This window comes from Synchytrium microbalum (genome assembly GCF_006535985.1).
Source record: "Synchytrium microbalum strain JEL517 chromosome Unknown SmJEL517_scf0017, whole genome shotgun sequence".
In the NCBI taxonomy this organism is placed as follows: domain Eukaryota; kingdom Fungi; phylum Chytridiomycota; class Chytridiomycetes; order Synchytriales; family Synchytriaceae; genus Synchytrium; species Synchytrium microbalum.
This window is the reverse complement of record NW_022158366.1, coordinates 448,644-474,160: the sequence shown is the minus strand read 5'-3', so window position 1 is coordinate 474,160 and position 25,517 is coordinate 448,644. Positions and strand designations below refer to the sequence as shown.

Sequence of the window (25,517 nt, the reverse complement as noted above, 5' to 3'; positions counted from 1 at the left end):
TGCAATTCTGGAAATCTAAATTTGAAGATTATGTGACTGACAGGTCAATTTACAACTGAGATTATAAATGGCCTTTCGCGCCAACAAAACCGGCCAACCGACGTTATAACGCATACCTAAATGCTGGAGCTTCTTGAATTGTCCCACCAAAGATATCTGATTCTTTGCATAAGGTGGATACCATCCAATTTCGCTTGTCGACCCATTCACTCTATAAACACGTCCAATGTCAATTCGACGAGAGTGGACGCCAATAGCTCTGACAAACAAAACATCTCACTTTCTTAGATTGGCAGATAGCATGACACTCTGTCTTGCATAGCTCTTTTTTTTACCGCAGCTAGGATCTCGGAGAGAGTGTTAATTTCCATTCTCTTTCACGTGCATCTCTTTTGGAAAATAGAAGGCATTTGCACAAAAGCAGCGACAGCACACGTTAAGTCTTAGTAAAATGCTAATATTTCAGTAAAAATACAACGTTAACTTTTCTATATACACGTATGGGTTCATGAGTCTTAATTGCAAATGCAAACCTCCAACCTCGACCACAAACTCCTACTCAACACTCGTCACCAAACCAGCAGGAGCATGATTCGAAAGCACGAAATCTAGAATATCCTTGGCGTAATCCACAATATCCTCAAACATTGGTATGTCAGGTCCTCCAGAAAACAGTTTCGCCATACTGGAGACAAGCACTTGATATGTATCTACGGGGATATCGTTCAAGTTTCGACGTGTGCCGAGCAGGATGAAGAGGAGGTTTACGGTGGTTTTGATGAGGTGGAGTCTGGCGGGTGTTGTTGGTGGGAGGAGAGAAATGTCTGCAAATGAGACTATGCAGAGGACTTGGTCAAGTTGGCTGGAGAAGAAGGATGCTAGACGGCTGAGATTCTATAGGATTATTTAATGATTGAGACGACAAGATGAGTAAGAAAAGTGTTGCGAAAACAACGATTTGCAAAGGTAATCCTATGGCCTTTCATTCGACGATCGGACTCACTTGATGATACCCCACAATACGAAGGGGTATGTGAGAATAACGTAAAGACACCAATGACAGCTGATGTATTATGGCACCATACAAAAGACACGACTCGACCTGTTTAACAATGAGGTGTTCTCAGACTTCCGGACAGTTGTTTTCCCAACAATTCAAACACACCTCATCGATATCAAGCTCCTGTGGTGAAAACGCCAACAGCGCACAAACTCGATCCAGCACAGACCGCCTCCTTGCAGATGCTCCATAGACTGTATCTTGAAACATTACATCGAATGTTTCTCGATCTAATGGATCACAGGTTTTAGACATTACGCTTTTGGATTTTTTTGGCTTAAAATGGTACAAACCTTCAGCTAGCAGTGTACACAGCTCAATGGTCCGAATGAGTATTGGACCTGGCTGTTTGACATCCAGACACATTTGCACCGTCTTTGGAGATATCTGCTCTCGAATGCTACAATTAAGCGAAAAAGTCAAACCCACAGAAGAGCCATTCCAAGCATTTGTTGACATACCTCGCTAGCACTTGAGGAGACGGCTCATAACTTAACACTTTCAAGCAGTCTAATGTATTAGCTCCAAGAAACTCGTAATCCATATCAGTGGCTTCTGATCCTCCCAATGCTACAGGAGAGATGAGATTCCATATCTGTAATAGGCTATCTAAAATTCCACAAGCTATTGTGGCAAGGAGGGTGTAAGCAGAAAAGGGAACAATCATGAAGAACATACATGGCATACAAAGCTGAGCTATCGAGTTCCGACAATCCTGGCTAACTAGAACAACGACTCTTGTCATGAAGGACAAACAAGACAGTGGAGTATACTAAGAGAAAAATCTAACACGTGAGAAAAAAGGGGGTCAAACCAGCAAATACCTCCTTAGAGTGTCTTTACCAGTTTATGCTGCAACAATTCTCTCAGTATCCAATCCAATGACGAAAGCAATATGGTTAGTGATAGAGTCATATCATTAGCCAATCGTCCAATATCGTTCAAAAGCTTTGACGCTCTTGATGAATACGTTTTTGAGAATTCTACGTCGATAGTGTCTAATTCGAAAACGTGTCAGATCAAAAAAGAAAAGAATTAAAAGAATCGAGTGATGCGCACTAGATAAAGACATCCTCTGCAAGATGCCTTCCCGAAACAATCCTCCGTCTTCATTATCAGTGGGGCCTGTCAGAAGTTGCCGAAGAAACTATGGTGATCAAAGCTAGATCAGCAAAATAGACAAAAAAGGAAATTCTGCAAAGACCTGCTCATACCAAGATGTTTTCATGCTCAAACGACACATGAATCATAGCAGATCGATTCCAAGTTGGTATGGGTACTGTAATTGATGATGAAGTTACAGGCTCTAGTAAAGGATTCTCTGTCCGTCCTCCTTGTTCGGTGACTGGCGTGACATCAGTCATGGTAGCAATACTTGCGGTTACAGGACGTTCCATTCGTGCTTTTTTAGGACTAAACGTGAATGAAGCCATCGTTGGGAATCCTACAGAAAGCGGAAAAGGCATGCTTGAGCACGAATACGGAAAAAGGCTAACTGAAAGTAATATCATACCTCCATCTTGAGGTTCAGCTTTCCGTGGTGATTTGAATGTAGCAGTACTCTTTTGATATTCACGAGCTTGAATTTCGTGCTCCTAAATTATGTAGATTGAGGACGTTGATACGCAAAAATGGGACAAGATTAATCAAATAATGACTTGCCGCAAAAGCAAATTTAGCTTGAAGTTCCTTCACTTGTTTCTCCAAGTCCTTTTTCATAGCATCATGTTCCTTTATGGATTTAACCTGATGATCTCGTAGCTGGTCACGGAGGTTCTTGTTGTCTTGTTCAAACTGAATAAATTACGTTGGTTGGCCTTCGCGTAATTTTTTACCTTGCAAAGCATGGCAAATGCTTATCAGCTCCTTACCCTTGTTAAATTGCCTCGAACCATAGATGCCTCTCCAATCTTGGTAAGAATCTCTAGATCGAGCTGCCGATTCTTGTTGTTGAGTTCCGCGTTTTGTTGACGGAGCTAAAAAAGGGTTAGTTCTAAAGTCATCGAGGTATAATATTTCAAAAGCAACGCTCTAGATCTCTCGTCATACTTTTGTAATCTCGGCCTTGTATTCGTCCATTTGTCTGGTCAATAGATTAACATCTTGAGCACGGTGAGCCATAGCCAAGACATCGTCTTCAAATGCTTCATTCTCTGTTGTACCAACACCACCTGCAAGACCACCTGGTTCAGATGGTTTTTTGGTTTGTTGCCACTGGTTGTTATGGTTGTTCTGCACATGCTGTTGCGGCTGTTGCTGTTGTTGCACTGGCTGAAGATGATTCAGGTTGCTGTTTAGCACATACTGCTGCGGTTGTTGCTGTTGCTGCGCTGGCTGATGATGATTCAGGTTGTTATTGTTCTGAAGATACGGCTGCTGCAGCTGTCGCTGTTGTTGCACTGGCTGATGCTGATTCAGGTTGTGGTGATACTGCTGGGAGTTCTGATAATTATTATTATTGTTGTCGTTATTGCTGAGATTACTACTATGCATGTGAGTAAAAGTCTGTCTGGTCAAACCCATAGCTCGGTTAGAGTTACTACCAGTGGCAGTTACCACTTGAACTTGGGACACCGATGCTGTTACTGTTGGCACTTGTTGTCGTTGTGGTTGTGGTGGTGGACGATGAGGAGGAGCTGCATTGGGAACTACAGCAGCAGCATTTGGATTTGGATAAGCAGGATCATGTTGTGACATGATTGTTTCGAAAACCTCCAAGTCATCCTTGTCGATAGCACCAAACTCGTCATCAAACTCGTCACGCTATACGTAGAGAGATGTCAGTATGGCTTTTTGGATCATACGTGAATTCCAATCACGATCCGTACTTTGGCATTGGGAGCTCTTGACGCACCAACGCCATTGTTGAACATTTGATGATTCTGGTTGTTTGTAGATCAATTCCAGTGAGTAAACAATGGAGAAACTTGAATGCGGCCGTAGATCCAATATAATTTGAATACAATGTACATCAAACATACTTCAATAGCAGTTCTCTTTGCGTTTGGATGAACAACAGCCGTTGTTGCTGGGCGTTTACCCAATGCATTCGTAGACAAGGGAGGCCGAAACATGAGATAACCCTAACAAGAATGCAATCAATCCTCTAAACACGCTATACCACAATCATCCTGCACCTGCAACCTCGAAAACACTACTCTTTTTTGCAGCTTTCACGGTTAGAGGAAAACAAGCTTTATAGACGGTGCGGAAGCTCCGAAACGCGTCAATTATATTTACATGGCGAATTCAGAATATATGACGCGTCGCTGCCCTCGTTATCACTAGTTCCCGTTGAGTCTTTGATTGAGCCTTTCCAAACACCGTCGTATACAATCAATCCAGAGGACAGAGATAATACATATAGAATAATACAATGGCTACTAGCAGTGGTGGAAGTGCCCAGCAGACGGGTCTGCTGCTGTCTAAATTCGAGACCAAGTCCAATAGAGTCAAGGGCCTCACATTCCATCCAAAACGTCCTTGGATTCTAGCAAGTCTGCACAATGGAACGCTGCAGCTATGGGACTACAAAATGGGAACCCTCGTAGACAGATTTGATGATCATGAAGGCAAGTGCCCTCTATAGGTCGTTGTATTCGTACATCAATCGTGCATGTGGTGGAAGAGACAGCAAATCAAATATCATATTTGAAACAACGACTATTCGGTCAGGAGAGGATTGAACCATCGTGTCAGCAATCAATACTTAATTGCTGTAATTTTTATTTCCTCAAGATTTCTGTGACTCTTCATACCCAACTCAACCCTTGCACCAACGCAGGTCCTGTACGTGGTATTGCATTCCATCCAACTCAGCCCTTATTCGTCTCGGGTGGTGACGACTACAAGATCAAAGTATGGAACTGGAAGACGAGACGATGTCTATTCACCCTTAACGGCCATCTCGACTATATTCGAACCGTCTTCTTCCACCACGAGCATCCTTGGATTATCTCGGCCTCTGACGATCAAACTATACGGATATGGAATTGGCAATCTAGAAACTGCATATCCATACTCACGGGTCACAACCACTATGTCATGTGTGCTCAATTCCATCCAAAGGAAGACTTGGTTGTGTCCGCTTCGCTGGATCAAACTGTCAGAGTGTGGGACATTTCAGGTACAGATAATGTACATTATAGTGTATATTGTTCAATCATTGTGACATATACTGTATTGAACAGGTTTGAGAAAGAAACATGCTGCTCCACAACAACCTACATTGGAAGACCTCCATCGTGGTCCAAACCAAGCTGACTTGTTTGGTGGAACCGACGCCATTGTAAAATACGTATTGGAAGGTCATGATCGTGGTGTCAACTGGGCTTCCTTCCATCCAAACCTACCTCTTATCGTATCTGGTGCTGATGATCGTCAAGTTAAATTATGGAGAATGAATGGTAACAAATCATGATGCACGTCTTCACTGTCCTTTTTTTTCACACGTTTAAACAAACAGAAACAAAGGCATGGGAAGTCGATACGTGTCGAGGTCACTACAACAACGTGTCCTGTGTCATCTTCCATCCGAGACAGGAACTCATCATTAGTGACTCGGAAGATAGAACAATACGTATTTGGGACATGACAAAGAGAACTGTATTACAAACATTTAAACGTGAAAATGATCGATTCTGGATTATGGCTGCTCATCCGGAATTGAATCTCTTCGCAGCTGGTACAGAATCTGACATCGGATTTGGCAGTTTTTTGCCCTTAGCATTACCTTGCTCAAACCCTACAATCATTACGTCTAGGCCACGATTCAGGTCTCATTGTATTCAAACTGGAACGAGAACGACCAGCACATGCCGTCCATCAGAATCAATTATTTTATCTCAAAGAATCCGTCGTTCGTCAATACGATTTCACAAACTCCAATGATTCTGGCCTTATCAAAGTACGAAAAGCTCCTGTTGGACAAGCCACGCCACCAAAAACATTATCATATAATCCTGCTGAAAATTCCGTGCTCATTTGCTCGGTAGGTAGTAGTGTCTTGTGTTGCGAGCATTTTATCAGCAAAAAACAATCTCAACAAGTGTCGATTCATAAACGATCAGTGCAGTCAATTCATAAACTTTTGATTATTCTGACCACCGTTTACCCTTTAGATGGCAGACGGTGGAACTTATGAATTGTACAATTTGCCCAAAGACCCTTCAAGTGATGTCAGAGACGCAACCGATTCAAAGAGAGGAATCGGTCAAGCTGCTGTATTTGTAGCAAGAAATCGATTTGCTGTATTAGACAAGATGGGACAGGTAAAGCACTGGTGATCTCTCGATGCATGCAAACTGATCACAATGCGTTTTTTTGTCTTCGAGTGTTCATTGACCATTTCTTCTTTATTGCAGCAAATCTTGATCAAAGATTTGAAGAATGAAGTCACCAAACAATTCAAATTGCCTACACCTGTCAACGATATCTTTTACGCTGGTACCAAAACTCTTCTCCTCACTACACCCACATCTGTGATTCTATACGATACCGAATTAAAAGCATCTGTCGCTGAATTGAATGTCAATGGCGTTCGATATGCTGTTTGGTCGCCGGACATGTCTATGGTCGCCTTGTTGAGCAAGCACAGTGAGTGCTGCATTCATCGAGTGGTTGCCACTGCGGTTTTTTGTGTTTTATAGACCTGACTTTTCTGTCTCCCTCTAGCCATTGCAATCGCCAACAAGAAATTGGAGCAGACTTGTCTCATACACGAAACCATCAAAATTAAGAGTGGCGCATGGGATGAAATTGGTATATTTGTCTACACCACTCTCAACCACATCAAATATGCTCTACCTCAAGGGTATGTACTAAGTCCTTTATGAAATCAGTGTTTCTGCTCACACTTGCAACTCTCTTGCTATTAGTGACAATGGTATTATTCGAACTCTCGAACAACCAGTCTATCTGACTCGAGTCAAGGGCAAGAGTGTATACTGCCTTGATCGTGATGGCAAAGTTCGAGCTATATCTATTGATCCCACTGAATATCGGTTCAAGCTTGCTCTGGTTCGACGTAATTACGATGAAGTCTTGCATCTCATTCGAACATCAAATCTTGTTGGACAGTCTATTATTGCTTATCTGCAGAAGAAGGGATATCCAGAGGTTTGTTTGGTGGTTTTGAATATCCAGCATCGTGAGCTTCTATCGTCCATTTTGTTGCGCTTTGCCAACTCCCTCGTTTTTTAGGTTGCACTTCATTTCGTAAAAGACCACAAGACACGTTTCGAACTAGCCTTGGAATGTGGTAATTTGGAAGTTGCAGAAGAGACTGCTAAAGCCATGGATAAAGATGAATGTTGGAATTTGTTGGCTGTTGAAGCATTGAAGCAGGGCAATCACAGAGTGAGTGATCATGGATACACAATCTTGGCGCTATTTTGCTTGGCTTCTAACAACTCAAAAAATACGCCAGTTGGTCGAAATGGCATATCAACGAGTCAAGCAATTCGATAAACTGTCATTCTTGTATTTGATTACTGGTGATGTCCCCAAACTGAAAAAGATGCTCAAGATTGCTGAAGCTCGTGGTGATACCATGTCACGATTCCAGAACTCAATGTATTTGGGTGATGTTGAAGAGGAAGTCAAGTTGCTTAAGGAGGTGTATCAATGTACGTGTCAGTGTCTCAACATTTGTTCTTTTTCCGCTTGGAGTTTTTCTTTCGCTCCGGACACCAGTTCGATGGCGAAAAATTGTTCATGACAAGCTTGAATTGCGCTGACCCGGACTTACGTCTTTAGTACCATTGGCCTATCTGGCTGCTCAAACTCACGGGTTGACTGAAGAGGCAGAATCCATCCTAGTAGCAGCTGGTAAATCCGACTCGCCACCAATGCTACCGCCACATGCCGACCTCTTGAAGCCACCAACTCTCATCCTCCGACAAGGAGATCAACCATGGCCCCGCCTCACAGTATCCAAATCCTTCTTTGAAGGAGGTCTCTTCCAAAAAGAGGGTGGTGCATCCAATGCATTATCCGCACCCAATATAGCTCTAGATGAAGAAGCTATGGACGATGTAGGTGGTGATTGGGGCGATGATTTAGATATACCTGAATTGAATGGAACGTCAGATAATAAGAAACATTCCATTTCTAATGGCGCTGGTAATGCAGCAGCAGTCGGTCCAGCTGGTGGTGCTGTGGAAGGAGATGGATGGGATTTAGATGGTGAATTGGATATACCGTTGGATGATGTTGCTCTGCCTGGTGTTGGTAGTGCTGGACCAGTAGTGTTTAGTCCGCCTACGCATGGAACTAGTACCAATGATATTTGGATTCGTAATTCGTCGTTGGCTGCTGATCATGTTGCTGCTGGGTCGTTTGAGACTGCTATGCAGGTAATGCAGGTTGTAGCGACCATTCGATTCTTTTTGCTCTCACGAATTAGAGAGCACTCGCAAATCATATCTAAAGACTGACATATTTTCTCTCGTTTTCTAGCTACTCAATCGACAAGTATGTGCAGTCAACTTTGCACCCCTCAAACCACTTTTCCTATCAATTTGGCAATCATCGCGAGCATATATGGCATGCAATCCGTCTACCCCACCATTAGGATTCCCTATGCATCGAGTATGGGATGAGGATCATCGTAAATTGTTGCCATACTTGTCAATGACTCTACAATCTGTCGTTGCACGAGTACAAGATGCATATGGATTGACTACTGCTGGTAGTTTCAGGGACGCATTAGCGGCATTCAAGTCTATCTTGCAATCTGTCTTGTTGTTGGTTGTTGGGAAGAGAGCTGAGTTGGATGAGGTGAGAGCGTCATGACTTCTTTGCATGGGTTTTTATTTGGCAGGGGTTAACTTGACTTCTTTTTCTTCTTAGGTTCAACAATTGATTACTGTATGTCGCGAATACATAATGGGTCTCAAGATTGAATTAACTCGACGAGAGCTACCTACGGATGATCCACCTAAACGGGCCTTAGAATTGGCAGCCTATTTCACACATTGTGCACTACAACCAGCACATTTGCAGCTAGCATTGAGATCCGCTTTTGCTTCCGCATTTAAAGCCAAGAATTTTGCTACAACAATGATCTTTGTTAGACGATTGTTGGAGTTGGCTCCACCTGCTCAGATTGCTCAGCAGGTAATTATCATGCTTTTCCTGGTTATTTTTTTGCTGATTTAACCTATTTTATCCTTACGTCTAGGCACGAAAAGTGCAAGTATTATGTGAGCGAACCCAAACAGATGAAATCGCCCTAGACTATGACCAGTATAATCCATTCGTTGTATGTGCCGTCTCATACACCCCGATATATCGAGGTTCACCATCATCGCCATGTCCCTTCTGTCAAGCACAGTACAAGCCAGAGTACAAGGGCAAGATGTGTACTGTATGTGATGTATGCCAGATTGGTGGCAGTGGGACGGGCATGAGGAGCATGGTTGAGCAACGATAAAGTATTGGGCAGGTGGAGAATTAGGGTTTTTTTGTGTTGAAGGTGTAAACGCAAGACATATATTATAACGTTAGGGTTGAGAGGAGTACACATGACAACATCACATCTTGTAACCCCCTTTCTTAAAAAATCTTATGCTGACAGAATAGAAAATTGTATTTGGTAGTTATATCTGGTGGGTTTTGTGTTGTTTGGTGGGGACGAAACGCAAAAAATAGTTCACTGTTGGTGCGACGATTCCGTTGTGGAAGACGATATAGACATCGCTTCATCCTTCCCCATTCATATAGTACCGTGTATTTGCCCAAGCAAAAAGTCAAAGCACGAAAAAAACGAATTAACACTCGGCCTCCAAATTCGTTCGCAAACTTCAACTACCATTTGCTTCTTAGACAATTAATAAGTGTATTTACATATTTACATCAAAGCAATATGCTAAACCAACAAGCGATGCTACAAATGTGCAAGAGAGACTGTGTGAGAAACAGAAAGCTCACTGCCATCCGATCACGGAGACTGCACAATCTGCCCATCAAACACCTGTATACCCGGTAGTGGAGCGCTCGGTAATGCTGTACTCGGTAGCGCCAACGCTGGCAATCCTATTGTATTGGTATTGTTGTTGTTGTTACTCGGCCCACCACCAGCGCCACCAGCACCCATTTGATTCCGGGCATTAGCAAACAAGAGCTCTTGTTGACGTTTCAATTCTTCTTGGGAGAGGCCTGTAGCGTTTGATTTTGAGGTTTTGCGTTGTTTATCTTGCTGTGGAAATAAAAGGTGTTGGATGTGAGAGGAAAACCGCGAAAAAAGAGGCTGTGGATAGAGAGGATGTACCTTCATGGTGTTTTGAGTATCATCGTAGACTTGTTGGATTTCGGGGATGTAGTCGTCGAAGCCTAGTGACTGTGGTATGGGAAGTGAGGAGCTGAGTCAAGCACAGTGATTCAGGCAAGGTAATCAAAAAATAGACTTGTGCTCTTATTATCGATACCTTGAGAGCAGCAATAACATGCTCAGGGTTAATTGTTTTGCGACCTTCTTTTTCACTTATTTCGTTTGCTAAGACATAGGAAAGCGTCAGCTTGATCATATGTAGATGAAATACTTTCCAAATAGGATGTACCTTCCATAGACAACATGTGTATGAACTCTAGATGCAGAATGTGTGAGCAAAAAATGTCAAGTTGTAGGTATCTGGGATCCAGCGAGTCTTTCGAGTCGCACCTGTACATATATCAGCTAGCACATCACGAGTTTCTTTCGCACAAGACAGGCCATCGGGCATCAGTTCTTGGATTAGTTTGTTTACGGTTGCTAAAGTAAAGTGATTTAGTACGGCCCAAACAGGCCATGAAGCGTAAGGAAGGAGATAGAGCATACATTTTGGAAGTGAGAGATCATCATCTGCAGCTGCTGGAGCATCCAATTCGTCGTCGTCCATTTTAGAACTGTGTTTTTTTGTGGTTTTGGGAGAAACGATGAAAGCGATGGAGGTTTGAAAAGAAGGCTCGAATCGTGGCTAGCGTCTGGGCTAGCCTACTTTTACGTGGTTTGAATGTCAGATATCTGATATGAGTCGCTTCTCAGGAAGCTCGATGCTCTGCCAGGCTCAAATACCAAAGTTCGCAAGATGTGGTCAGCTTTCTGGTTCAGATAACCAAATCTGACGCGTCAAGGAGACCTTAATTTGTTGATTTTTGAAGTAATCGAAAGTGAATTCCTGTTTTGGAACTTTGGAAGTTACCATTCTGACGCCTCCATCAATCACATCACATCAATGCTGGTGCTCAAACCGCTATCGACGAAAACCGATCATGGTTGCAGCTATGATACTAGATATATCTAAATACTCAGGTCAACGTTTGCGAAGTTTGGAGTCAGCAAACTACGCAGGAGAATTAGTTGCTTTAATTTTTAATCACTCACGGGACAGACAATGCACTCTGCAGCACTCTACGTCTATGGTTGAACTCCACGTTGTAAGCAAAATAATTGATATATTCTAACTAAAGACTCCACTATGAGCAGAGTATAGGAAACGATATATTACAGTGGTATATTAGCTGATGGTGATGCAGCTCATGTCCCCACAATATTATTGAGTCAGGTTGATGCAGATAGCTGACCTTGGTGTCAAATACAACAACAGCACCAACAGCAGCAGTGTCAGCAGAGGAACCAGAGTGGGCATATGCACCTTGGGCAGCCAGCATGGCGACAGAGTATCGTACTGCACTAGCTGCAGCAAGTGCCGTCGCCATAGCAATAAGGTAACAGAGTAAATTATTCGTGACCATTTTAATAAAGAGCAGGAAGGCATCACCAGAGGAGAAACCTGTTCCTAATTGCCAGTTCTTAAATACCGGGCGTACTGCAGAGGATAGCCTATACAAGTCACTATATGATAAGCTACCGAGGCGATACGTTTGTCGAAGCATTAGCATGAGATCGAGGTTGTCTAAAAAGTCCAAATAGTCGGTTTCCAAAGTAAATAGCTTCCAATCCAGTCGTTTCAGAAACTCCCTTTCTATAGAATTTATCTCATCCAAGCTGTATCGGCCATCGGTAAACATGCTCCAATCGGCATTGGTGTACGTTGCATCATATCTAAGTGTTTGCAATGGTTTAGAAACGATGATACCAATGTCGAAAACTCCTAGTTGACTTACAGATACTTGTCGGCAACAATAACACTAGCCAAAAATGTCGGTATGGTGCCTTGAGTTTCTAATGTTGGCTTGTTGTGTGTCCTGGGCGAGTCACTACCTCCTTCTGCCCGTCTGGTATGAAACCTTTTATGATGCTTTGACTGGTTCCCTATACAACTACTAGCAAAGTACAACCCCAACAAGAATGCAGAGCAAGACAACTGGGCGCGTTGCATGAGTTTCCGAATAAAGTTTACATCTTGGTTTTCGTTCGTCGTGTGTGCCATTTGAGCAGTGACATCAGAGCCTGAAAGCAATGATGCTATCAGCGTTGCAGTCAGATCTAAGGAGCAGTGTGAGATGGTTTGCACTTTGAAACATGGTTGATGATAATGATCAAATGATCTCACCGATTAGGCCCAAGGGAATACGAACCGACTCAGCATGAAGAGAGCTTGAAGATTCCTTTAGTTCAGACAGGAAATTCCGGTATTCTTTCAATGGGTCGGCAAGCTGAAAGAAAAGATGGGGTTTATCAGAAAAACGATTGTCTCGAAGTTTGTTATGTATTTGCGGGTCGTACTTGTCGGCCGATTTCATAGAAGCTGGCATCAGCATCAGCACTAGCCTGGCGCCTCCTGTCTCCCTTGTTCTTCTTGCCCATTTTTCTTGCCCAAAAACAAATGTGAATAATGTTGGAGTAGAGAATGATGACTTTTTGCACTAGTTTTGCCTGAACATAATTACAGCAGTTTCGCCAATACGAAATTAGATAAGTCCAAGTCCAAGTTACGTAACCTCAGTCCTCTCACACATATAGCAACACAGATTTCTGACCAAACTACATCAGAAACCCATACGATCGACCGGTGATTATCGTCCATATAGTTCAACCTTCATGGCCAATTACAGGATCTACGCCTCAACCTCTTGGAACGGATCTTTCTCATAACAAAAGGCTCTCTGGTCGACTTGAACTGGAAGCGGCGGTTATCAGAGGAATTCGTTCTAGAGGTTATGGTATAATTGATGCTTTTTGAGTTGAGAATCATCGAATGGTCCACTCTCAGCTGGTAGTTAACGTGTAATTCGATTGACATTAGGTGGGCGAGATTTTGTTCTCCAAAAACACTCCTCATGTCAGAGCTCCAGCACCAGCCCGTAGCAGGAAACCGGTTATCGCGGAACATTTGATCGCCGCTCGATTTCGCGTTACTATCATGTGGTGTCCCGATCAGCATTTTCAGAACGGTGATCCTGTTTGCCTATCATATGGTCATGCGTACGAACGAGATACAAATCATTGGTCTGGCACCAGTGGTAGTCTTACCGTTGGTATCATCAACAGTGATGGACTATCTGTATCGTGGCGCCATCGTAACATGGCCTCAACAGCAACTGGATTCTCAGACCCAGGGCTGCCAGCCGGTGCTAAACTACGATATGTTACGGAGAATACACCAGCATCTATGAAGGGACGTTTTCAGGTTCCCTAGACGCTGTTGCAGCTGCCGCTAAATCAGCCAACAAGTGTCTGGTAGTTGTCTTCGACAAGAGTAGCCAACGTCATATGAACAGCTTATTACTGATGTCGAGGTTGATAGTATGAACCTAGACTCAATTCACTTGAATGAGAACAGAGTGATGTCCTGGTGGGTATGTACTTGAAGTGCCTCTTATTTCAGCTCCTAATAGATTGCTTCACGATCTGTTGCCAGAGCCGTGGTCGTCTCAAAACCATCACCGTCAGTAAATACGATATGTTCTTCTGTTGAAACTGTTACAATGCTACGTAAAACTAAAACAATCATATCTTTAGGTCAATAATGAATTGAGGAGCACAGCCATATATCAAACCCGTCTCGTCACCTCTGTGGAATAACGGACTTGTCATTGGATCGACTAGCTGTTGAGCTGCATGTATTCGTTGATCTGGATGCAGATTCTGTCAATAGGGTGGAAATAGACCAGATGTGGAGAGGCTGTATCATTCTGGTAAAGGGATGCAAGAAGCACTCAACACTCTATGGCTCTCAAGCCATCAGTGATACTACGTGATGGTTGTGCGAGACACCACGGGAAGATATTACCACCACCACCACTAGCAGCACCAATGCCAAGCAGCGGCTTCTTCCGTCGCTGCTATTGATCGTCCGGTCTTACCGTCCCTGTTCCGTTCTTGTGAAGCGTAGGGGAATGTTATGACAGGAGAAACTCATCCAACCGACTATAAGCCTTGTACTCTTATAGTAATTGAGACTGATTGTTTGGCGTTGTAGCATCAACTAAAATTACCATCAAATCCGATTTCCGATTATCATTGAAGTATCAGTAGACGCGTTCTTGTCTGTGCTTTGGGAGTGAACAAGGAAGATTGTCGGCGAAGTCCAATTCTACAGTTAAACACAAGATTCTTGAATTGCGGAGAGTCGTAATCTGCAGAAGTCTAGTATAGTGTGATGCTCTTACTTGTATTTGCCATGATGCTCCTCCATCGTTGAACTGGTGGCATGTGCGTACTTTTCATTTTGGTTATGAAGGTGAAGCACGATCAAACCCTATGTTTACATGACGGCAGAACAAAAAACGTTAACTGTAACTGCAGAAAAATGATATCTGTCTCAATATTCTTTAACAATTTGATCCTCGTTGAGCTGGAGACGTTTGCGTGAGTTTCATTTTTCACGAGCCACACCTTTGCAATTTAGCACCACAGCCATTCCGGAAAAGAGAAGCATAGTATCATGTACTGCAAGATCACTATTTTGCCTTTGTATTGGTCCTTTTACTATGAATTCGACTTGAGACTCACTTCAAAGACACGAATTGTCACCACTTTGTTAGAAATGAATTTTGAGCTGGCCTCGTGGTTTAATCCATGATTTAGTAATACATTTCCGGTCAAAGACACTATTCGCAGCTCTATCACTTCGTGGTATGAAATTCGAACCTCAAGCGGTTTTCGTGGGCACTGATTTTTGTACGTGAAAGTCACTTTGCGAACAAGTGCAGACACAGAAAATGAGAGCAAGAAACTATCATAAATTATAATATTGTGATTTAGGACAGGTATCGCCTCTTGATCTTACGTGATGGCTGTTTTTATTTTCTAACACTTTTGGAAAACACACCCAACCCAAACTGCACCTTGTATGATGTGCGTGCCGACTATTTTGCCTACAATTGGGGAGAATCGAAAACGTGAATTCTGCGTGAATACTGCAATTTTCTGCAACGATCGTTGACGTTTGCTGATTTCCGCGTTTTTGTCACCGAAGAAAGGGATGCCGACATTCCTCTCTGGATGCTTGAGAGAAACTCGTTTATCAGGTTTGTTTAGCTCAGTTGGCAGAGCGCTTGCTTTACACGCAAGAGGTCGTGAGTTCAAGCCTCACAGTGAACATCTTTTTTGACCATCGATGTTAGCATCCAGTCTTCGCAATCACTCACCGACACCATCAAGCCTTACAAAAATGTGCAGAAGTTACCGCCAATGGCACAATGGTGGTAACAATGATAATAATGACGGTCTACCGCGATTGAAAGCCAAAAAACAATGACGTAAATCATCACGATTAGCAGAATGGCGAGTGTATTTCAACAAATAGAATAATGTAAACTTAGAAAGTGACTCCATGGTGACTCGATGCGTGTTTTTGCTGCTGTTCAACAAACCCACCATTACTACCACCGCCGTCTGAACAGCGGCTCTTGATTGTTCTCCACCATTCCTTGAGCTTGTCGCGGAGTTCTTTAAGTTTGATCGGCTTCGATATGTAGTCGTCCATTCCGGCCTGCAGACATTCGTCTCGAGCGTTTTCCATTGCGTTAGCCGTTATTGCTAGTGACAGAAGGAAGCAACGATTAGTGGAAAAATCTTTCCATCAATTCTAGTTGGGCAATTCCAGATCAATTCTGTCCAACCAGACAAGTCTGACAAGCTTCGGCTCTGGGATGTGCCGACTTCAGATTGCACTCACCAATGATAACGGGAGGTCTTTGTGCAGGTAATATTTGAATCAGTTTTCGTATATCCTGGGTGGCCTCTAGTCCATTCTTGTTTGGCATATGAACATCCTGAAAAGAGAGAGATAGCGTAAAAGGCACATTTTAGTTTTAAATGCTTTTCTTGTTCAAGCATACCATCAGGATTCTACGACGAGCAACTGTCAGACATCGTGGCGAAAGTAGCAGAGACACGCAAAAGAATCGAAACTTACAGGTCGAAGGTACTTTCTTTCGCGGCTGTTACAGCTTCAACACCATCACAGGCAAATCTTGGGTCCACGCCAATCTTCTTGAGCATCGATTGTAGCAAGTTTCGATTAATCTGAAGAAACCAGCATGACGGAATGAAACTAGTGAGACTTCCTAGTTCTTACTGAAGTTCCTTCCAGATTGTCACGAACCCCACACAATAGACAACCACACTCACCGGGTTATCCTCAGCAACCAACACCTTCATTTGAGATAGCACAGTCACTGTCGAATCGGACAACGTTTGTGCTTTAACAGTCCCAATCAATTCAGTCTTGCTTCGTGACCGCAGCGTGGAAATGGATTCCAAGGATGCCGAAGATGAGCAAAGAACCGTTGGTAAAGCTTTTGGTCTTGCCAACGTTCGCGATGGATCATTCTTGAGAATACAGTCAATGCAATAAGTCCGTGTTTTGAAGTAGTCAATGATACATTCAGGCGGTATTCCATGACTCCATAGCACATCAGGTTCAAGCAGATTCCCAATAACAGCTATAATTGGCTTGTTTGATGCGCTTTGTTTCCGTATGGCTTTCAGTTGATTTAGAATCTCAAGTGCTTTGGAAGGGCGTACACCGGAGAGATCGGCTCGAGTAACATACTGAATGACGAGATCGGGATCGAATGAAGCTACTGAAGCACGTAATGCAACACTCGTATCTTGAGCCAAAGTCCACGTAAATTCTTGTATGGCTTTTGGATTATGAGACTGTTGAAACCTGCGTCTAAGTGACGGAGCGACCATTTCATCGCCGATAACGAGTATCGATTTCGATGCACATACTCGTTCTGCAGGATCCATGATGGTTGGAAGTGGAGGTAGCGTAGGCAGAACATCTGCTTCGGTGCATGAGGAAGTCGCAAAGCAGATATGGAAGGTGGACCCTTTGCCGAGAGTTGATTCGACCCAACACTCTCCGCCCATTAGCCTACATATCCTTCCTAAAACCAGCAAAGGCTCATTGTTATATTCATCTGCAACCATAGAAAGAAAAGATAAACGACTCATTGCGTATCGAAACTCACTTGAAATCGCAAGCCCTAAACCTGTCCCACCAAATCGTCTGGTAGTTGAGCCATCCGCTTGCTCGAAAGTCTGGAACAATCGTCCCTGTGCTGATTCTGATATCCCAATGCCTTGGTCACAGACCATAAGGTGAAGCAGACAAGCGGTTTCTCGTGATTTGACTAAACAATAGGCGTCCTCTGACTCACTGTTCGATTTGTCGGATTTGAGGTTCCCCTGTAAACGATCAAGATAATGTTGAAGGATACCGACAGTCTTATTAGTGCTATGGCCCATACAATCGCGTGGGGTTTGGATGGGTTTGCCAGGAAAATAGGCATGACAGGTGACACTGATATGACCGCCGTCAGGAGAGAATTTCGTTGCATTTCCAACCAGATTCAGGATGACCTGAGTGAATCTAGTTGAGTCTGTCCAATAGTATTGTGGGAGCGAAAAGTCTGGCTCGAATAACAAAATAGCTTGTGGAGGAGATTGTGTCTCATTGTCAACGGCATTCGTAGGCGAGGTTGAAGCACCGAAGAAGTAACCATGTTTCACGGTGACTCCCTCCAAGGTCTGGTCGACAGAGCTGATGATGTCGGTGGGCGTCGCCGTCAATCTCATTTTACCAGTCTCAATCCTATTCAAGCGCCGATAGTTAGCAAATAGAGAGTCAGAGCAAAGAACAATTGATCTACATTCTTCCGCGACTCACTTGTTAAAATCTAATATGTCGTTGACGAGATTGAGCAAATGAAATCCAGAAAGTCTCATGGTATCCATCATGTTAGACTGCTCTTTCGTCAATGAGGTTAGAGCTAGCAGCTCAAGATAACCCATAACGCCATTCAAAGGCGTTCGAATCTCATGTGACATAGTAGATAAGAAATCCGACTTGCTACGGACTGCCCGCTCCAGTTTCTCTTGCAGGACTCGACGTTCTTCAATCTCGCGTCTCATTTCTGCATTCAGCCGACTCAATTCAAGGCTGGATTGCACTGCGTGAACTTGATGTCTGCGTCGTGCTCGGTCTGATTTAAGGGCCTCGATCTGCTGCGAACACGTTGATAAAAAGGGAGCAAGAAATTTGATTTGGTCTTGGTGATAACCGTTAGGATTATTGGCCAGGGCTACGAGACCAGTCAATCGAGCGCCAGCAAATAGTGGGACGGCGACAAGTTTGTGGATAGGAGGATGCTACATATATTGCATGTAAGATTTCGTAGTGTTGACGCAAATCAATACGATGAACATTACTCCGTGAGGAAGCCTCCGGCCTGCTCTTGGATCGTCGATGACATTATTCGAAATTAATGCTCGACCGGTCTTGACAACTTGACCTAGCAAATTGTCGATGTTTCTAAATTCCAATCCGTTTTCGACATTTTCCAGGTACAGTTTTCGGCTGTACTCGTCCCAGCTAATATCTGAATATACGGAGTAGCGATTTAACCAGCCAGATGCGATTTAACAAGCGGCAATTTGCAAGCACAACACGAACCCACCTGTTATGGCCAAAGATCGGAGAACGGTTGACGCTAGAAAAGGATTATCTTCTCCATCAGGTCCAATGGTTTCCGGATTGTGATCAACTTGGAGAATAACACCATACTCAGAGTTCAAAACTTCCAACAAGGTGTTAAGCAATCCGTTGAAGATCGGTGAGTGCTTGATTGGACCTTCGCTTTGTTGCAGAGATACCAGGGCCATCTGAGACCAAGAAATGGATTCCAGAAGCTTTCTCGTGCATTCAGCAGGCGACAATTCAAAGTCAGTTGGGGGAATCCTCCTTCTGGCTGCAGTCTTGCTGTGTTGAATGTACTCTGCTGGGGCCTGACACAAGTGAGTAACATCTACCTCGGCGAGTATAGGCTGATCAAAAGTCCCTTCAAAAACGTTCACTGATAACGAGTTCTGTTTACTGAATGGCACTTTTGGCGCAAGGTAGTCGTTCTCTGTTGAGCGGGCAGCGGCATGCCTTTGATCGGGGCGATCGAATCCGAATGGACAAGCACTACCCTCCATATCGTTGAATTGACCGGTTTGCTGCAACGTTCTTGCTCCCAATGGTCGCAGAATTAGAAAACCCTCCGATCAACCGGGTTTTCAACGATCTGAATCTTCGCAACGTTGCCGAATCCCCCGAAAACTGTGAAATTCAAATTGTTCGGACAGCCAAGAGCGTGGTCGAATCTTCCAAAAGTTGGAGCGATTCGTGATTTTGTGATGCAGTTAAATCCAAGGTGGTGACATGAGAGTTTAGAGCGTGAATTTTGCCTTTTGATAATCCATATCTTGCACATTCGGTTCCAAATTCACCTTCTTTGTAGATCTAGCCTAACAAGGCGATGTTCTGACTCAACATGTCGGTGGAATTAAAATGGAAACGAAGGCAATCATTTGAGCGGACTGAGTCTATTCAAATAAAAATTCCAAAAATAAAATCGGGCGTTGTTGCCATTTGCACGTTCATCAAGTTGCAACAAACATTTTGGAGCTGAGATCACAGGGTAGGGATGGCAATAGCGTTTGCATCATAGCTATATACGATGAGCCAATTGCAGGACTGGTGGTCGCTTGCTCGGGTCAGAATCTTACTGGTCCCTATTGGTCCTATTCGACGAGATACGTTTGCCAAGTATGTCGATATCTTCAACCAATTTGGAGTGCTTTCCTTGGTCGATTTGACTCCCCCAGACCCAAAATCATTCTCAAGTACGTGTCCGATTTCTGTCCTTGTAATCGCTTCTAGTCGCTTTCATTTGCAACAAACACACACATTCACCATGAACTGGATGTTTGGAATTCATTGCTGAACTGAGATACCCAATCTATTTTCAACTAGACCGTTTCACAGAGAGCTTGTTTCATGAAGGATTAATGTATTTTAACTTTGTCACAACCTACAATCAAGAACACGCTCCCTTGGAAGAGTTTGAACTGCAGAAACAGGTTATGGGTGTAAGTGTACATCACTGCTACTGTTTTCATTGAAAGGCTCTTAAATGTCGCGTATTAGATCATTGGAATCATGCACTGTCAGCAAGCTCCTGTCTTCTCTGAAGGTTCACGGAAATTTCAGCAAGTCTTGGCTCGAGTAAGCTTGTCAGTTGATTTAGTACTTCCTTTTTTCGCTTTTAACATCACATTTTCGCTTAGTACCCAGGCTGCTTGGCGTCTAGACTTTTTGCATTCGAGCCTTCTGAGAACCAGGCTGATGATACAAAAGGCATCATCATGATCCCAAACGTTGGAGACGTGTCGTTTTATCTAAATACTATGATGTCTGACTTTTCGAGCGAGATACTCAAGGCTTTTGGAAACATGGTCATAAAATAATTTGCTAGTCCTTTTGTTCTCCTCGCTCACACACGATTCTCATTGTAGGCTGCTCATTTTGAGAAGAAGCAGCTGATTGTCGCCCCGAATATGGTATTAGCAGTTCTCCAGCCCGAGTCTCCAGGAGGCAACAGTGTCAACTCCATGCAGAATTCTCCAATGCCCGAACGACCTACAACACCGAATGTGCTCACATTGTCTCGACCTCCCAGCGCCCACGTTCTGCTATCAGATAAAACATCTGGACTAGATCAAACAAATTCCAGTGCTACTGCATTTGGTGCTGCACTAGGAAGTGTGGGGGCAGCTATGGGGTCCTTGTTGGTTGCTGACAAGAACAAGCGTAGGACTCCAGGCCGAGTGTTGAAACTGATTGGAGATATTTACTTGATGGCCGGCCGACTGGATTACGCCCTTCAAAAGTAAACGAAAAAATCGAAATTGGAAGGAGCAGCATCACGATTACTGACATGTGATTTTTCCTAGCTTCGTTACATGTATAGACCTGATGAAGGCAACTGGAGATTATCAGTGGCACGCAGCAGCCTTGGATTCATTCTATTGTGCGACTCTGCTTTCATCGGTGAACAAGGCCGGCATTGGTGTATGTGCACGTCCATCAATTTTGCGTTCCCTTTGTTTGCGATTTCACTGCTGACTTGTTCTGTTGTAATTTGCAGCCAATGTCTGCCGCATCACCAGAGCAGTCTCCTGCTCGGGAAGGAAGACGTGGCCCCAAGTTACTTAGCCTGCCATCGATCGAAGATATATTTGAACAGGCCGCTATCCCAAACTCGACCATAAGGTCGTTATTATGTGAACTTCCAGAAAAGTATCGAGAAATAGTCTCGCTACATGAAAAGACCATGACGAAAGATACACAAGGCTTTTATCCAATATTTCAGGTCACAGCATGTCTCAAGATGGCTCGTTTACTCGCAGCCATGATCAAGTATCACTTTACGGGCTCTATCTTTAATGGTGCTGCAATGCCCATAACAGTAGCAGAGTCTCGAGGCCTGAGTGACATTGCGGCCTCTATAAATGTGACGAGACCTGTAACTGGCTCTGTCCGTATCCAACAGACAGCTTCAGAATCTGCCGGCACTCAACAAGTAGACAGGGAACGCATAATACTAAACAATGGTCTTGGTGCCTCTAGAGTTGACGTGTCCTCATGGCTCACCAAGACATCGACTCTCGGTTTAGAGTATCTCACTTTCTCTGACCAGATATGGGTTTCGACAGTGATTGCAAGCATATTTGGACAGATTGGATATAAACGGAAACACGCAATGTATCTTAGACAAGCTGGTCTGCTGGTGTTGACTACGCTGAAAGGAAATCTGGGTATCAGAAGGTTGAGTGGTCTTTACGAAGTGATGGGACCTGCAGGACCTCTGAATAGCCCTGACGTAACATTTCGACAACAATCAACTGCTAATTCTAATATAGTCACGTCAAATGGTGCGCTGGAATGTATGAAGAGAGTCTGTGATATTATGGGAGTGGGAGAGATACGTCCTAAAGGTGTGAGGGTGACTCAACTTTTACTCCTTTTTGCCATTCTGCTCAAAATTTATATTTTATCTGCATTTAGATGACCGTGAAGTAGACGATGACGAACTAGATGATTGGATGGAAGATTATGAAGATAGACATGATGTAGACATGTTTTTATCACAAGGTCATGATGCAATCAAGGGTCTCAAGATGCCTGTTAGAATGGCTCAACGATTGCGCCATGGATGGCCAGACTTGCAGATACAAGTGTTGAAGGAGTGTGTGGATATTGCTGATGCTTCGAGTGGTATGTCTTTGTCAACAGAATGCTTTGATACGAAGATAGGCAGTAATGGGATTTTTTGTCTGTAAGATTACCAAGGATCGATAATATTTACTACCCGTCTATTACGTCGCCTTCACTACTTTTTGAGCAAGACTGAACAATTGGAGCTTGCCTCTTCATTGGAATCTATTGTCCGTCGAACTCGAACAGAGGGTGATGACACTGCTGGCAAGACAGTTGCTCCCCTAGCTCTAGTCAAGAATGTGATGGGAGGAATTTGTGGTGTTCCAGTGTTGCGAAGCATAGAAGTCGTAAGGTATGAACATCCTTGGACGCTTAACTACTTTCGTTTTTTTGGCTTCAATAATTCACACTTTTTTATGTTCCAGACAAACACCTCGACGAGTTCCTTATCGTCATACTCGGTCAGAGATAATACCAACATCACCGATAGACCGTGCAAATCGAGATCCCTTCATCACAAACGCTTGGAAGGGTAACCCTGACGAGTCAAACAAACGTCAAGTTCTTGAAACCATTCTTGTTACTGGCGAGATGGCATATTTTGACGTCGTATTGGCCAACCCTTTTGCATTTGATTTGGACATTGAGAGTATCACAGTAACGTGAGTGACATTTCATCCTGGCCTTTTTTCCCAGCTCAAAATTACTTTGCAACTCTAGGGCACATGGTATTGAGTTTCTGACAGTACCTTTATCAACCACAATACCTGCGTACGAACGTATCCATATGCTCAGGTTGTCAGGAATACCGAAATCTGATGGCTTATTGCATATTTTGGGATGTACTGTTAAACTGTTTAATGGCTCTGTGGAGGAAGATATTCGACCTGTAGGTCACAACTCGTCTCTCAAGAGCAGCGCATCCCGAAAACATAAACAAAATGATCGTGAGAGGTTGGGCAAAGTTATACCTCCAAGTAATAAACAGGAATCAGGTCGCAAGACTCCCATTGATCCAATATCATCGAACGAGATAAGAATCTCTGTAATTCCACCACAACCATTATTATCAGCCTCATCTGCCATGCTTGGTTCTCATGGATCTCTCGCCCTGTACGAAGGTGAAGCATCCACAATCGTATTTAAATTACAAAACATATCTGCCACAGTCCCCATTGATTATCTCACAATTGCATTCACTGAGACTTCATTGGCCAGTCCCCGAGCGGATGCCGTTGAAGATCCAGAAATAACGTATGAGAGAGATGTTCATGATAGGAGTTTACGAGTGTTTTGGTTGGAAGGTGGTGAATTGACCAAGAGTGGATTGGGATGTCCTATTGGTGATACAGTTGTAGAAACTGTAGCTGTTAATCTGGTGCCGGGTGAATCTAGAGAGGTAGTCATTGGAGTTTATGGGAAGCGAACATGGTATGTGGGGTTTCGATTGTTGCAATTCGAGCGAGCAAAAAACGGCATCCTCAATTGCGATGTATTAGCTCTGGAGGCTCTCTGAGATTCAACTATGGACAAGTTATATCGTTATTATCTCCCTCTGATGGAATAGTGTCTTTACCGACTGCATCACCTTCAGATGCCGAATCGAATTTCTACACAAGAGAGCTAGTCGTCCCGGTACTCTTGACGGTCCATCGAACATTAGAAGCTCTAAGTCTTGATGTACTCCTAATGGGTGGTTTGGGCCCTGTTGAACCGTCAGCATCGACCAAGATCACTGTGAATCGTAGCCTATCACTAGAAGACCTCGTCACTGATCCTGTTGGTATAAGCGAAGAAGAGAAGGCAGTTGGTGTGATTCCTGCAGATCAACGTAACGAGTATGCACTCATCACGTTTGATTTACGGAATTCAAGTACTGCGGTGTTTGAAGTCACGTTTGATTTATATGCTGATGAAGAGAAATCGGATGTGGTTGAGAAGGGATTTCAGGTTACGACTGTTGTGCATGCTCATCAAACCAAAAGGTATGGTGTTGGTCTCCCCTTCTTTTTCGCATGTAAATCAACAACATTTGAAACACTTTAGGATTGTGTTGCCCATTAAACGGATATATTTATCTGAAGCTGTAGCTCATCAGCCGATCCCCTTCCCGGACTGGCGACAGTTTGTGAGAACACAGCGGCCAAAGTTCTCTGAATGGGAAGAACATATTCGACGGGCCTTGTTTTGGTACAAGGAGGAGCTCGTTGGTGGATTGGAAGGTCGTGGGAGAGTTGTTGGGCGTTGGTTGACTGTAAGTTCTACCATTGAATCTGCTGATGTGCAATTTTTTTCTCATGCATTCGCTTATAGTCAAAGGGAAGGCAAGGAAACTTTTCATTACGAAATGTGTACTTGACACCGCCCATGCTGTCTTCTCTGCAACGAGAACAAGTGTCTTTTCAAGCTCGAGTGATACCATTGGAAGGCAGCACACAGACAATACGGACTATTAGTAGTGCTCGATATGTGTGTCCTGTCCGTGAATGTGTTGTTTTAGAATGGACGGTGACCAACCGAATGGGTAAGTTTCAGCTTCGAAAATGGGGCAAAGAATTTCTATTAATCACCCTCTATTACTAGAACACCCCGCCAAGTTCCTGTTACGGATACAAGGGGTACAAGATCATCAAAACGGTACCTTTGAAACAGATATAACTGATACGCAACTAATGTATGGTGGATCATTAGAGTATGTCTTCCCCATGTTGGCCGCTATGGGAGGTAGTTCGATTTATCGACTACCGTGTATATTTCGTGGATGTGGAGAATACCGGTTCTTATATCACGTAGAGAATCGGTATATACCTGAAAAGACGAATGGTGCTACTGCTGCTACGAGTACGATGGCAACCAACAAACGTGTTGATGAGATTGCGTTTTGGGGCCCAGAGCCATTAGTTGTGTTTGTAGAAAAGTAGCAGTAGTAGTATGAGTTTTTGTAAGATAATATATTGGCTAATAGCATGATGAACTGGAATGGTTGATTTGTTTTGCTCGTAGCTCTGACACAC

General features: G+C 43.6%; 5 protein-coding genes across 5 annotated transcripts; 2 read left to right on the top strand and 3 right to left on the bottom strand.

Annotated features, from left to right (window-relative positions):
* Positions 1-555: 555 nt before the first annotated feature.
* SmJEL517_g03391 (uncharacterized protein) lies at positions 556-4,134 on the bottom strand (the record flags this gene model as incomplete). The annotated part of the gene is made up of 15 exons (XM_031169319.1): positions 556-894; positions 1,004-1,102; positions 1,166-1,290; positions 1,354-1,460; positions 1,522-1,684; positions 1,748-1,832; positions 1,904-2,058; positions 2,120-2,207; positions 2,275-2,504; positions 2,574-2,655; positions 2,756-2,854; positions 2,932-3,036; positions 3,110-3,823; positions 3,889-3,942; positions 4,042-4,134. The coding sequence occupies 15 exons, from the start codon at positions 4,132-4,134 to the stop codon at positions 556-558; spliced, it is 2,538 nt and encodes an 845-aa protein (XP_031024738.1).
* Positions 4,135-4,436: 302 nt separating this feature from the next.
* Positions 4,437-9,494, top strand: SmJEL517_g03390 (uncharacterized protein; the record flags this gene model as incomplete). Its single annotated transcript, XM_031169318.1, has 15 exons — positions 4,437-4,607; positions 4,799-5,186; positions 5,251-5,466; positions 5,526-5,744; positions 5,824-6,050; positions 6,181-6,330; positions 6,424-6,655; positions 6,734-6,872; positions 6,937-7,177; positions 7,262-7,417; positions 7,488-7,686; positions 7,817-8,415; positions 8,519-8,839; positions 8,912-9,178; positions 9,243-9,494. The coding sequence occupies 15 exons, from the start codon at positions 4,437-4,439 to the stop codon at positions 9,492-9,494; spliced, it is 3,777 nt and encodes a 1,258-aa protein (XP_031024737.1).
* A 507-nt stretch (positions 9,495-10,001) lies between these two features.
* Positions 10,002-10,938, bottom strand: SmJEL517_g03389 (uncharacterized protein; the record flags this gene model as incomplete). The annotated part of the gene is made up of 6 exons (XM_031169317.1): positions 10,002-10,259; positions 10,332-10,400; positions 10,489-10,556; positions 10,621-10,647; positions 10,722-10,811; positions 10,878-10,938. The coding sequence occupies 6 exons, from the start codon at positions 10,936-10,938 to the stop codon at positions 10,002-10,004; spliced, it is 573 nt and encodes a 190-aa protein (XP_031024793.1).
* A 577-nt stretch (positions 10,939-11,515) lies between these two features.
* SmJEL517_g03388 (uncharacterized protein) lies at positions 11,516-12,809 on the bottom strand (the record flags this gene model as incomplete). Its single annotated transcript, XM_031169316.1, has 4 exons — positions 11,516-12,104; positions 12,167-12,488; positions 12,556-12,658; positions 12,729-12,809. The coding sequence occupies 4 exons, from the start codon at positions 12,807-12,809 to the stop codon at positions 11,516-11,518; spliced, it is 1,095 nt and encodes a 364-aa protein (XP_031024794.1).
* Positions 12,810-19,960: 7,151 nt separating this feature from the next.
* Positions 19,961-25,424, top strand: SmJEL517_g03387 (uncharacterized protein; the record flags this gene model as incomplete). Its single annotated transcript, XM_031169315.1, has 15 exons — positions 19,961-20,126; positions 20,257-20,372; positions 20,431-20,508; positions 20,571-20,738; positions 20,799-21,172; positions 21,237-21,354; positions 21,431-22,280; positions 22,351-22,560; positions 22,627-22,855; positions 22,929-23,165; positions 23,224-23,934; positions 24,003-24,488; positions 24,550-24,757; positions 24,817-25,027; positions 25,087-25,424. 15 exons carry the CDS (start codon positions 19,961-19,963, stop codon positions 25,422-25,424), a joined length of 4,500 nt encoding a protein of 1,499 aa, XP_031024797.1.
* Between the last annotated feature and the right edge of the window lie 93 nt (positions 25,425-25,517).